Genomic DNA, 15,074 nt, shown 5'->3' on the forward strand with positions numbered 1-15,074 from the left:
ATAGAACTAATTGTCACAGAAGGTTTTTCACCATATATCATTTCTATGAGGCTTATTTTTTTCCTTTACTCCTACCACAATGAAACTTTACACAATGAAAGTAGACATTAAGAGTAACATTTTTTGTATTACAAGTTTCTTGGAAAATGAATTTGAATATGCAAATGAGCAATACACTAATGGAATATGCCCAAAATACACCCGAATAGGCTTTTCTTCCTTTACTCCTACCACAATCACACTTCACACAATAAAAGTACATGAAAAGTAACATTTCTGTATTTCAAGTTTCTTGGAAAATTTATTTTAAATATGTAAATGAGCTCAACACTAATTGACTTATGGTCAAGAAGCCATAAAATCAAATTCATTTTCCAAGAAACTTGTAATACAAAAAATGTTACTTTTAATGTCTATTTTCATTGTGTAGAGTTTCATTATGGTAGGAGTAAAGGAAAAAATAAGCCTATTCGGGTGTATTTTGGGCATATTTGATTAGTGTAAGGCTCATTTGCATATTCAAATTCATTTTCAAAGAAACTTGTAATACAAAAAATGTTACATTTCATGGATACTTTCATTGTGTAAAGTTTCATTGTGATAGGAGTAAAGGGAAAAAATAGCCCCATTGGGGTGTATTGTTGTCAGCACCATAGACTTTAAAATAATGATGCGAATTAAACATATTTCCCCAACTAGGATTTTTAGTATGTTGTTCTAGACACCTCATAGAAATGATGTATGGTGAAAAACCTTCTGTGACAATTAGTCTGTCGTAAAACGCTATTTTGCCTGGACTATAAGCTCCCCTGCACAAAACAGAAAACTTCTATTTTGATTGTATAATCTTTTTTTTTTAAACTGTGTATCTTGAACTCATAGGTATCATTGCATTGATCTATTTAGATTATAGTTGCAAGCAGTAACAAAATTTCCTTTGATCATTTCACAGTTCAAGATGCCAATGACGATGTAGATTCTTCCAGTGGAACGTTTTATCTTTGTTAAAGAGGACACATTTATAAACAACTTAATAACATTTCAATTGTGGATTTGGTGGCTTATTACATAGTTTGCTTCACTGCGTCATTACGAGACCAGTGAGAGACCAAGACCCCATATTTGTGTCTCTATCAAAGGCTTTACAACTGATCTACAAAAGAATTTTCTGTAATGTCTTAAAAAACTAAAAGGTCCCATAAATGCCTGTATTCTGAAACTTACCAGCCATTAGGACTACTGTAAGTTTTTTACAGTCACAACAAAGCATTTGCCACTTTTAACCAATCTCTTTCAGAAGAGAGACTCAGAGCCTTAAAATAATCTATTTATCTTCTTATGGTTATCAACACAAAACATTTGAAACACGTAAACTAACTAGTCTATATATTATAACCTAACCAACTCTCAGTAGCCTACAGGGAGAAATCGTGGGACGAATAAAGGACTATCTTATCTTATCTTATCTTATCTTATCTTATCTTATCTTAGCTCATCTTAGCTTATCTTATCTTTTCATAAATACTCAGAACAAAACACCTCAAGACACAGAATCAGTTGCTGCATGACAAGCCACAGAGGAAATAGTAAACTCTTTTTATTGACATGTTTAAATTCAGCTATTTACACGTTTTCATAGTAGGCAACAAAAACATCTCACACCATTACAGTTCAAAGAAAAATACCAAATACTGTTTGTATGAATAGGAATCTAGCATCACAGTCAGTCAGAGATGACGCTTACATAATGTCATGAATGATGATTGCACCAAACTTAATTAAACCTGTTGCAATAACCATATGTCTTGGTACAGTGATAACTCAGTGAGTTTTAGCTGTGTTTTTGCATGATTGAACATTATTTTCCATAAATTATATAGCTTACAGTACACTTTAAATTACTGCTGACATTGCCAAACTACAATGCCAAAACATGAAAAAAAAAAAAGAAAGAAAGAAAGAAGAAGAAGAAGAAGAAAACGATATTGTCCTTTAACAGAGACTGGGTTATGCATGTTGACAAAAGCTTTATAATTAAAAGTTTTTCTGCAGTACTCGATAACAGAGGTTCTTACACATTTCTTATGGACTCCACCAAAGCCAGAGTCTTGCGCGTAAAAGGGTTAATCACTTTTTACACATGACCCAGCACAAAAATTAATACAGAAAATAAAATGTATAATACAGAGGATCAGAAAAGCATTATTTATTCTTACTTTTGTTGCTGATTTACGTAAATAGTAGATTACACTGCCTTTTCTTTGCTGCAAACTACTCCAGGACTCTCAGTGAAACCCACCAAGGAAGGGGCCTTTTTCAATTCTCACGAAGTGACTGGGTTGCTAATTAAATGAAATGAGCATAATTGTTTAACTGGTACATCCCATGGGGACACCAAATTGGACGTCTGAACGATTCAGGACACCCCACAACTGGACAGGGAAAGTTTTGAGGGGGTCAATGTTTTTATATTTTCTTGAGTGGAATTTTCACTTTTTTGGTAAATTTGTTAATTGTGATTGGTCAACTTTTGTGACACCAGTTTAAGTTTGACACAGTGATTGGAATAGAAAACAAGATCAGTGAAAATACATCAAGAAATAGTTTTATGGCAGTGGCTTAAAGGTGCTAAACTTCATTCTGATTGGTGAGGTCCTCTGACACGCTGTTGAACTCAGTGGCTCGGGTGCTCATCCCTAGATACTGCTTCAGGAACTCGCTGAAACGTTTTTGGTTGTTCCACTTGCGGGCTGACTTCCGAATGCCAATAAAGCCACCGTACCTCTTCTGATAGGATCTTCCTGGCGATACCAGCTTCCTGTAGCCATGTCTCCCTTTGACGAAGCCACCAAACCTCTTGGAGAGACTCAGCCCAACATCTCCCTGTCCTCTTGCTGCCCTGTCAGCATCCCTTTCTTCCTGCCCTGCCTCCTCCTCATACTCATCCTCAAGAGACAAGGCATTCTGGGAATTGTAGGCAGCGTTCAGTTGACTGGCCTTGCCTCCCAGATCCCGCTCATCTATCCCAAGTGCTCGGGTCACGTGATCAAACCTCTGCAATGCTACGGGCAGCAACAGACCTCCCTGTACTTGCTCCTCTTCCTCAGGAAACAGAGCCTCCACCTCCTCTTGAGATCTTTTCCGCATACTACCACTGAGGGAGGTGATTGGTGAAGACAATGCTTTACGACAGAGTTCCCAGGAGAAAGCTGGGGAAATGTTGCCTTCACACTCAATGAGACACACCTGATCAAGACAAAGACAAGACGCAATCTTTATTTCTTTCATCATTTTCAGAAGCAGAAAATGGACCGTTTAAACATGAAGGTCTCTTTTCAAATGTTTACAACTTCAGCATTCTTAAATTCTTGTCTTAAGGCTATTTGTCACTCAGTTCGCTTTGAAACTCATGGCTGCATCTGAACTGTAAAACATAACCTACACATCAAACGTAGCTACATTAAAACGCTTGATTTCATGGGAAAAGCACAGATGTAACTGATAACATTAACTGATGCAACGTAATAAAGTGGGTTGTTGGAGTGGAATGACCTTAACAGGCTCTCTAGTCCCTCTTTCACAAGTAAAATTTCACAGACATTGGACGTAAGGGGTGTATGTGTGTGGTGGAGGAGGGGGGGGGGGGGTTACTGGCCAAGGTGGCATGTAGCGAGGTGGCGACCTGAAGACAATTATCCAATTGTGAAATTTTTATATGTTTTAATTGAACCATGTGCACCTACATGCCTTTAACCAGAGAAAAACAACAGCAAGCATGAGCACTGAAACACACTTCTATCCTCAGGAATCACTTAGCCACAACAAATTAAAACTCAAATGCCACAAGGTTAATTTGTTGAGTAAATGTCAATGACGGAGATGGCTACATAGAGGTAGGTTGAGGGGCTTGCACTTATTCTATCACCAAATGAAAAGAGCCCTGCGGACATGTTGTGTTTGTGCGTGTTGGTATGTTTATGGAGTAGAAATAATTTTTGTCCGGATGGAGCATTTGACAGTTAATGAGGGCATTGCAGTGCAGTATGAACAATATAGGACCCTGAAACTGAAGTAGTTAAATGAAATGCAGCAAAATTATTTACATCTGTACTATTCCCACTATGATTTTGATGATTTGATTTTATGTTTTTGCGTGTAGATTCCTCACCATGGTGTTGAAAGTGAGCTGTGTGGGCAGGATGTTGCTGCAGGACAGGCAGTCTGTCTGACAGTCACTGTGTCCAGGATCACACAGAAAGAGCAGCAGCAGAGCCACCACAGTCTTCATGGTCCCACCGTCTGCTGCACAACACAGGACAGATCAAAACACCCAAACAGTTTGATACATTTCGTATTAGCTTCCTATAATGCAGCGGTTTAAGAGGTTTTGAACATCCTTAAATGTCAAAGTGTCAACAACTATTCAACGGAGTAAGGTAGAGGACTACATGGATATATAAAGGGGAAATGAAGTCTTTCAGACATAACTCATTTTCTCTGCTCCATTTTTTTCTGTCTTTTGGCATGAGTTTTTTTTTTATATTAAAGCAGAAGTAAGCGGAATATTTGTGTTAATATAAGTCTTAAATAGTTATATCTTCCGACAGCAATCACTTATATAGAGTGTTTGGTCCGAAACACGGGTCTGTCAGTCACTCTGCTCTGCTGTAAGCTGAGGAGAAAACTTTCCTTGTATCCTACAACCTTTATCCAGTGAGGAGAGAGAACGGCATAAAGGGGCGGTCCTCTCTGTGTGTGCAGCCAAGGGATGCACGTGAATGTGGTGACGTACATAGGGACGAGGACCAATAGATCCATGACGAGGGCGGGGACTGCTAACTCCATCGGCTGACAAGAAGTTAGCCAAAACAACCAGATTGCTTACTTCTGCTTTAAATAATCACTTGTATTTTTTTAAATGTCATGAAAGTCATTAGAATTTGCTAATTAGGTTGTAAATCTGAAATATCCACAATAAATATAATACAGCTGCTAATACAGCGAAGGATAGCTTTATTTTATGACTTGTAAACTTGAAAAGTTGGCTTGTAAAATGGTGTAGGCATCTGACATTAATAAGGAGACAAAAAACAATAATCTCACTTCTGAGTGAGACTTCCCACTTTGAGTGACAGATGTAAAATAGTGACAAGAAAGACTGTTGTGTGACCTTATTCCTGGAGCAACAGCCCAGTCTGCTGAGTCTGACGTCAGAAACACAACTACAGTTTTCATCTCATTAAACAAACTCGTTAACTCCTTTAATTGATGCCTCAATTATTGCCTCCGGCAGCACACTGAGTCACTGTTTGTTGCTGACAAACACACACCCGGACACACATGCACAAAACACACACAATATTCAGACAGGCACACAAACATGCATGCATGCAAATGAACACATTGACACACATACCTAATGTACATACTGTTTGTCCACTGTACAATACATTTCATTTAATTCCATACACACAATACTCTTTTTGCTTTAGGTTGTATATCAATTGCATGGATATGGCAGAAAGAGAAACTAATTTGTCTTCACTCAAATATTACTCTGTGTAATGTCTTAGAAATGTGGAATTTATAATTAATGAATTAATTAAAAGCTGATAAAAGTGTAAATGCACAACTGTTCATTCCAATCACTAAAACAGCAACTGTGCAAAATTAATAATAATAATGATAATAAACATTAATCAGTTCTTCTGTGCAAGTGTGTCAAATCTAATTAATTTTACATTAGTGGGAGAGAGGATGGGTTTGTCAGTGAAGGACAAAAGCCATATAAGCCAGGAAATTGGACAGCTGAGGGTGGGACAGAAGATGTAGACAAACAGGGGTGTGGGTGTGGGTGTGTTCACTTGGCCATAATGCATTGTACTGTCCATCCTCCTGTCATCGTCTATAAGAACGAGCTGCCTTCGTGCTAATGCTCTTCACATCTCTGTCCTCTGCTGAGGTGTGGCCAATAGTTTTTGAGATGTTTCAATCAAAACCACAAATGTCAACTTCAGGGACATCCCTTTGCATTGGGAAAAATGCACACAAAATACCTGGGCTGCAAAGCAGGAGAGGATAGACGATTGAATAGCATTGCATGTAACTAATGTATGTACGATATTGTGCACCATCCGATGTTTTCTAGTTCTGCTTTTAAGCTGCTGCGGACAAAATATTCAGTTGCACAAAGAGGAGCAAGAGAAGAAAGAAGAATATAGAAAGAATACTACAAATGTGCATTACGTAATGTTCAGTTAAATTTCACTAGGGTACCAACGTTGCCAGGGTTGGCCCAGGTCAACCTCATGGTGGCACTAGAGGAGAAGAGAGGACAGGGGAGGGACCACTAAAGTCTTTCAGATCACATCTATGTTTAGTACTAGAGTTCAGGCAGGGCAGTATCATTGTCTTACTCCCTGAGGATGGTTTGAACTACAATCTTAACTTAGTAAAACATGATCAAAACCCATTTTGACAGCCGTCATTGGAGGTTTAAGAAGCAGTCTGGGTAAATGCAGGAAACAGTCAAGTGGTCAAGTTGAGCCCTGGCAGTTCTTATCTTTCTTGTCCTTGTTGTCTGATTTCCTATCCAGGAAAACATAGAGTGAATCAGGTCTTGAAGCAGTCACTCTGGCCTCGCTCAGGACATCATACAGCAAATATGTGAGGACAAACAAGTAGGCACACCATCGGATATAATTTTAACTTTTTGTCCTTTTTTGTTATGGAGTAATTTGTGTTGTCAAAAGCTCACTAAATATGAACAGGACTTGTCAATGACCAGCCTTTTCTGCTGCCACTGACATGTGCCTCATCCTCTCCTGGGCCTTGAAAACCAATTTCCCAGCTTTTAATTAACTGATTAACCACTAAATAAACCAGTTAATGAAGTCATTACCGTGCTCTGCTAAGTCACAGCTGATGGAGGTTTCACCCTCCAGTGGACGATGATGAATAAGTCCATCTTTCAGAAAAAAGGAAATACCTCTTCATAAAGGTAATATACCATTGTTACAGTGCAAAACATCAACATCACTTTGAGGTAAGCCTGACCTACACTACACCTACTGTACGTGAAATGACAGTGTGAACATCACCAGTCTGTAGTCTGATTCCTTGAAAGTTATATGCCAAACTTCGCCTAGTTAAGGGGAAAAAATGTTAAAAACCATAATTATCTAAGTTTATTTAAAACTTAGTCAAGTCAGCCATGAATAAATATGTGAACAAAATATTCCTTTCTGATTTGTGGTCTCCTCGTCCAACAGCAAGGACTTACTTTGAGCAGAAGGTTCTCAAACTATCTCACACCATGTTATCAACTGTTTCCACCATTATTTTTCTCAATTATTGCCCTTTTCTCATCAAGAACAGGAAGTATAAAATAAATTACTTCCAGTAGAAGAGCGACTTAAAGCCGGATTATTCACACATGGTTGAACAGGGGAGCAGTGTGGAGTTGGTTTTTATTTTGAAAAGTTGAACTGCAGATTATTACGTAACTAAGCTGTAATAACTATTATTAAAACTCAGATTATCATACACCCTGTACTTTGGCCAGAGGTTTTCTTACTTTGAGGTTATCCTGAAATACTGGACAACTGGACACAGCGCAGTCTGTGCAAATACAAAGACAGCAAAATCTTTCAGGAATTTAACACAGTGCCTTATTTGCATTCTGTACTAGTGTCTGTGCCAACAATTATAAGATGAGCTCTGTAATAATGCATGACCTTTAATGCATTAAATCAAAAGGCTTCTCATTTTAATTTCTGTTTAACAAATTGTGACATTTCCTTAACTGACTTTGAATAAATAAAACCCCTTCAACCAGGATGATACAGTAGCTAACATATCAACTTCAGCCTTTTCTTTTGAACTGTGTATATACTTAAAGTACTCACACAAATTATCATTCACAACATAATGACCTAATAAACTGTACTTTTAAATGTGATAGCTTTAGAATAAACGTAAGAACAATAATGTTCAGCCCTTGAAGGAGAGAGGCCCAGCATATTAAAGAAAATAATGTTCATAATGTTGGCTTTGTTATGTTGATGAGAGTTTGACAGGTAATTAAATGTTATTTAGTCTTTTGCCTGGAGCCAGATGGCAGACTACTTTATCTGTCAGAAAAGTCACTTTGATTGACAACTTGTCCCAGGCCCACTCAAAATACATTGTACTGCTTTTTTTCCCTAATATTGATAGCTAAGTATGGCAAAATGGCCGAGTAGCCATTGATTCGATACATTTCAAGACACTAAATCTATACTACAGATCAGTTTGATTCAAAATGTTCAATCCATATGTCATTGCCTATATGCATTATCTACCTACTCAGTGAGCTGTCCCCCTTTTCTCACCCACTCATCTCTCCACACCTCTCTGTCACATTCTCACTCTTTGTCACTCACACATGTATAAAATGTGACAAAACTTCTACCATTTACACTGAAATTCACATGGGTTTAATGCTCCACTATTCACATTACAAAAACAGCATAGCTACTGCCCAAAAACTGCTAAATGGCCACCCCCTCTTACATCATGCATCCAACAATTTTGACAGATTTGGGGTGATTATGCATCGGTTTATTGAAATAAACCATCAAAATGATGCTCTAAAAACATTATTTTGTAGGGGTCCTGTCTTGCAGTGTGGGTGTTTTGACATAGCTCCAGTCAAAGGAAGGAAGTCGATCTTGTGCTTCTCCTAGATGTTCCCTGTCAGTCAAGACTGTGTGACGTGGTGGTAGATTACATGCTGAAGCCATTACACGCAGACACACTAAGCTAAATCAATTACCTTTCTCAATGTATCTAATCAAGACAGTCGATTAATGGTTCGGAGGTGTGCTCGCACACACAGGCCTACCAGATCCATTTCTTATTTATTTCATATTGATTTTTTGTTTATATTTTGAGATGAGGTGGTGTCCTGTAGATTTTTTTCAATCCCAACTGTTCCTCTGTTTTCCCCTTTACTGTAATATGAGTCATTGCTGTAAAGCAAAACTAAATTAAACACGTGTTGGTAAAATATTTAGACAAAGCTGTGTCTCTGCAAGGACAGACATTTCCAAACCTATAGCTGACAGGCCTTTGTTGGACACAGGTGCACCTAAATACTAATGGTTGTATTATATGTGGCCTAGCATGGATGATGTCTCACACCTAATTGGAAGGAACCATCAATAATGTTATTTGTTTGCACTCTAATGCTGTAACAGGTCAATATGAAATAAAGATACACCCAATCACTGTAATATTGAATTTTCTCAAAAAAAAAAAAAAGTCTTCATCATCGAAAGCCAAAGTTGTGAGGGACAATGTTTTGTAACCATCAGTTTTTGTAAGGGGAAATACAGACATTGTGTGACTGACAGGAATACAGACATAGCACTTGCTACACTGTAGCAAATGCTGATTGTTTACATTTGGTCACCACTTTTTCTGAAGGTGTTTGTTGCATGGTAGCATAATATGTTTTAGTGTATGTTGAATATGATGGCTCAAAAAAGGTGTATGTGTGTGTACGTGTATGAGAAATGGGTAAACATAAAACATTATCTCAGACCCTATCTTTTTTTTTCTTACTTTTTCTGAAATTCAGGAAATTACTGTGCCACTTTAGCCACTGGTGCAGAACAGAAGCTTGCTTTTGATTATGCTGCTGCTGTATTTTTAACATAAAACCAACAATGTGTTTTAAAAGCTGTAGAGTGTTATATAAGTCAAAGCTGATGAGCTGTGCATCTCATATTTACTTTATTCTACATCCTCACAATGATGCACAACCAAGAAAAACACGACAATCTCTTGTTATGCCCACTTGAAAGCTTCCAGGCTTCCAGGATGATTATCTCCACTGGTAACTTAACAGGAGCCACTTTTGCATGCATGGAGAAAAATGCTTTTTCAGCTACGAGAGATTTCTTTGTAATACAACACCAGGACACCTGGCAACAATTGACTCAGCACGATGCATCCAGCTCTCTTAATGTATTTTTCCTTGAAGAGATGAATAAATACCAGAGTAGAAAGTCCTGAAGAGAGGTCAGGGCCTTTCTACTTCATATATTTTCCATATGCTACAGAATAATCATGTAATCGAAAAACATGTACATTTCTGCCCCGAGAATTAAAATGAGTTCCACTGCATGTGATAGGAGTGAGGTCTCCTTTTATGAGGGGAAAACAGGAGAAAGCGGGATGTAGCAAAGGGACATGAAGGATGATCTGTGAAATCCTCCCAGCACAAAGGGATGGACAGGGAACCTGCTGTGTTAGGGGATATTGTATACCTGGATTAACTCCACACATCCACAACCACTTCGGTGCAGCCACCAGAGATGTTCACACAGGCACTATGCCTATCCTTATCCTTCCTTTATTTTCCCACATCCAGCCTTTGAATGTGAATGGTTTCTCAGGGTCAAGGAAGTTTATCCATAAAGCTAATGAGGTGTGTGTGTTGTTGGGGAGGAAACTAACAAATTCACTGATAAGAAGGAGAGGAGATGTATTAAGACAGATTTTTAAATCCTAAAAACTGTGGGGCTGCAACTCGGTAACATGATTCTAATGTTTGGTGTTTTGCTTTTCGTCTCTTTGTTTTGAGTAACACCAAATATTCTTGGGTTGGATTTTCTTTTTTGCTGATATGTCTCACTTATAATTATGAGGTCTTCATTAACATTCTCTACAACTTCCACCACTGTTGGATGACAGCCATTTCTGCTGATATCCAGATGTGTTTTTATAAACCTCAGATAAAGTAAATTAAACTGGATGTATTCAGCTATTACGTGCGTAGGTGGACAGAATTGAATCAGGCTATTTCAAGTCTAGCAAAAAAACGAAGAAATGGCACTGTTTCCTGAAAGCACAACTTGTCTTTTCTTGTTACTCTGTAGACCTTTTCATAGAACTGATAGTCATCCTCAGGTCTGACACTGACAGATTTTGCCCTCTTTCTCTGAAAGACTTAGGGTTAGGAAAAAGGTTCACAGAAGCTGCATTAGACGTTTCAAACATTTTCTCTTTGATTTCTTTTATAGGTGGTCTGTGTTTGACCAGCGATCCACATGGAAAGCAGGGAAAATGCCCCCCAAATAAACAACACAGAGCTCTCATCACCAACAGCTACTGTGGTTCCATTTACAATAATAATAATAATAATAGTTAAATTAATTTAAAAATATATATATAAGACAAATCATCTCGCCCACATCAAACTGGGAAAGAAGTCTTGAAAATGGAGCCTTCAGTTTTTCAAAGAATTATCTCAATTATGTTGAGTCCTATTACCTCCATACAACAACCTTGCTGAAGCAAAAGTGCTGTCATATCAAACAAAGGATAATCAGAGGTAAATTTCACAGCAAACCCAAATCTGTTGCAGGCACAGGAAAGCTTTGAGTGTTTGCCCTCAGGAATGAGAAAGCAGCCTCTAGATTTCTCGGCATTAGTTACAAAAGACATTTTGTCTCTACTGTATGTTATCTGTCGTGCCACATCAGTGATATGCAAGAAGCTTTTGTCACAAAGATAATCACAGTCACGACTCACAAACATTATGCTTTCAAATTCAGTTCTCATCAGTATCTTTGTTGTGGCTGAAATAATCCATTTTGTACTGTGCCTTTCCTTCAAAGTCAAACCAAAGGTGCGCCCCGAGCTATAACAAGAGCACTTTGGTAATTATTCAATATAAAATAAATAAATAAATGAAAAGGTGACACTCCACCTTAAAGCTTGCTATTAATTTCATAAATCTTTCTTGACAGCTTTAAAAAGTTCCTCCTTATAATGAGATTCAGACATAAATGCCTGAAGGCATAAAAAGAACAATTTTAGCAAAATGACCACAGAAATAGGTTTATGCGGCATAAATACCACTACGGGTGCAACTTCTGTCTTTTATCTAAGAGTTTACTTCTCCTTTTTTTTAAATCTAGCTATAAAATAGATAATATGACAAAGTTTGTCACACTTTCATAAAATTGTGATTCAATAAATTTGCCTGATGTGAATCACACACATCAACAACAGTCTAAAAGCTTGGAGCAGAGCAGTCTAGGTTAATAAAGACCAGTACAATTATGGGCCAGATGTAGAAAGATGGTTTACATGTGATCAGAAAAATCCATGTTGTTATCTTAACCTGTGTCGGCATATCTTTTTAGTCTGGATGGCAGTTTCCAGCTTCCAGGACCAAAACCAACTTAAAATTAAAAAATAAAAATAAAACAGGAATCAGATCCAAATATTTATTTAGTTGTCTTTTTTTCATTCTTTTTTTGTTGTTGTTATAAATTGACCAATATTGACTTTTCCTCAGGCAAATACCACTGAAGAAGAGAAGAGCCACTAGCAGAGCAACAAATCAGGCCTGAACAATTAATGACTAATCATGTGTATTTATGACCTTTCCTTCTTTACTAGATATCAACGCATGTGTAGATCTGAGCTTGTTCTGAGCTCTGTGTACATCTCTGCTGCCTTATGACTTTTACCCAAACACGTGTTGAAACGCGTCTTTAACATTGGGAATCACCGGACACAACTGTGGTTGCTTCTCTAGAGGTAATGCATTGATTCCACGAGACACATCAGTGGGTTTTTAACAGTGTCTGAAGACTACTGTGTCAACCTGCTGTGTTATCCATCCACCTGTCTGTCACTGAGGTCAGCGATAGACTGAGTTTAAATTCTTTGATTAACATTGTTACAGGCACTCAGCCGTAGAGGGTCAAGACAGCTGCAGCGATTATTCTCCAGCGGTCATGAATGATGGAGTAACAGAGATGCAGACTGATCGGGGATAACAAAGCACTATACTGTCAAAAGGTTGACAGAAGCTTACAAGCATGTCCTTCTTGGTGCCCACATGTCCAGTGTCAAATCTAAATTTAAGAGAACTTATTTTGTATTTGAATAGCAGTATCTGTTTTTCCTGACTTAACAAATATAATGGAAGGACAGATTTTAGATAGTGTGTATCAAAGGTCAGAGGTCAGGCCATTTCTTTCCCTCCTCCTTCCCCTCCGTCCCCATCCCGAGGTCTTCTTACCTGTGTTGCCGTGAGATAGTGAGTGCCTGTACAGGATCCCTTGGGTGAAAGTCGAGGTTCGTCAGCTTACGTTTCCCTCCTGTCAGTCTCAGTATGGGTTTTTCTGGCGACGTGGAGGCTGGAGTCGGCCACTCTTATAGGATCCCACCCCTCCCCTTCAACCCCCTCCTCTGACTCTCTCTCTCTCTCTCTCTCTCTCTCTCTCTCTCTCTCCCCCCCTCTTTCAAAACTCCCTTTTCATCATGGAGAGAAAGAAGAGGAGGGTGGGACTCAAATCAGAGAGGAGAACGGAGACGGGGGAGTGTAAGGATAGGGAGGAGAGGAAGAGAGTAGAGATGGAGAGGTGGAAAAATAAAAGTGGGGAAAGAAGAGAGGAGGGAGGATCTATCTGTTTGTGTTGATGGGTGTTATGCTTTGATGTAAGATATTTACATATTTCACTATTTCCAGTTGAGTTAGTTGATAAACATTCAGTTGATAAGAAACCAGAAATACAAATAGAAGGCATAATATATACTCTGCCTTGATTAATATGGTTTTTATACCAAAAAAGTAATAAAAATCAGTTAAAAACTTTAACATCAGATATAATTCTGTCAGAATGAATGTGATATATTTGCACATCATAAATGGACTGCACTTGTACTTTTCAAGTACTCACTCAGCACTTACGACATTCACTCATTTACTCACAAATACATACACTGCACCCATACACACATTCATACACTGATGGACCAGCCACCAGGGGCTGTGGGGAGCTACTGATCCAGCCATCACATGGAAAAACATGGAAATGAATGTGAACTGTCTTCAAGGTCAAACATCTAAGTGAAGTAACAACACACCAAATACATTTTTGACTCAAGATTAATTGTAACATTTTGCACAGGTATTTGACCAAACTGAACTCTTCTTTAATCACACTGACCATTATTCTAACATGGGGCATTAACAGTATCACACTATTAATATATGGGGAGACAATAAACCTTCATACACAGTATATTACATCTGAAGGTCTGCAACATGAGCTCAAAATCTTCGCAAATCAAAATAAATTTAAAAAAAGGGTCCCAAACTCCTTTTGTTTGTCTAACTGTACCTTTGAGATGATTATCCTTAGAAAGTACACTGCCTGTTATTCTTCTGTTTGTTAATAATTCGCTGCCATAAAATGTCATATTTATGTGTAGATTGTTTGAGGAGAGGTTGTAGAACATCTGGCTGTCACACCTCCACCATGATGTGGGAGTAACAGTGAGATGTCCTTCAACCTCTCTTCAGGCAGTGGCAGGACTGTATTACTGTCACTCCATTCACACACAGAAACCTGAGCTGGAGACAAAAGAATCCAGAAGAGCGTGTGTTCCCAGAGTTTCTTATTGTAAGTCTGTCCAGCATTCATTGTCAGGGGGATGCGTCCTGTTTCTCTCTGATTAGGGATACTCTACTTTGGCATGCATTTCTGTTGGTGCTGAAACAAAATGAAACACGTTACTACCGTACCACCTGTCAGGAAAGATAAGCGCAAACATATATGGTTATATATAATCAAATAACACACTCATTTTCCTCACAGTAAAGTGTAGTATCTCAGTAGAAATGTATTAAATATGTATAACAATGAGATAAACTGGAAACAATAAATTGGAATACAACATCGAATACACCAAGCGGAGAACGGGATGAGAGTATCTTGTACATACATGACAAGGAAGAACATTTGGCATTGCCTTAAAAAAGAATTTATGCACTTTTCAAATGTTATTCAAGCATTTACTGAACTGTGAGCAACTAAAACTACTTGGTTTTGTTTTTAAGATTAATTCAATTCAAGTGTACAGACATATTGATGACAATGTTCTACACAGTATTTAAACTTCTCAATATCTTTTCTATCTCTGACCTTACTCCTTACATCTTTTTTTTTTCTCACACTTAATTCTACTCATATAGTATGTGGGGAGCCTGACTGCCATCTACAACA

At 38.1% G+C, this 15,074-nt stretch overlaps 1 protein-coding gene across 2 annotated transcripts; it reads right to left on the reverse strand.

Annotated features, from left to right (window-relative positions):
* Positions 1-2,471: 2,471 nt before the first annotated feature.
* On the reverse strand, positions 2,472-13,188 carry pnoca (prepronociceptin a). Of its 2 annotated transcripts, none has more exons than XM_085767047.1 (3): positions 13,085-13,188; positions 4,169-4,302; positions 2,472-3,246 (listed from the first exon to the last, which is right to left on the reverse strand). In XM_085767047.1, exons 2-3 carry the CDS (start codon positions 4,286-4,288, stop codon positions 2,629-2,631), a joined length of 738 nt encoding a protein of 245 aa, XP_085623173.1. In that variant the 5' UTR covers positions 4,289-4,302; positions 13,085-13,188; the 3' UTR covers positions 2,472-2,628. The 2 variants fall into 2 exon arrangements, with proteins under 2 accessions (XP_085623173.1, XP_085623180.1); XM_085767054.1 differs by having other exon boundaries at positions 4,169-4,299; positions 13,085-13,164.
* Between the last annotated feature and the right edge of the window lie 1,886 nt (positions 13,189-15,074).

The sequence above is a fragment of the Trachurus japonicus genome, chromosome 3, assembly GCF_045865225.1.
Source record: "Trachurus japonicus isolate A0001 chromosome 3, Traja_1.0".
Taxonomy (NCBI): Eukaryota; Metazoa; Chordata; class Actinopteri; order Carangiformes; family Carangidae; genus Trachurus; species Trachurus japonicus.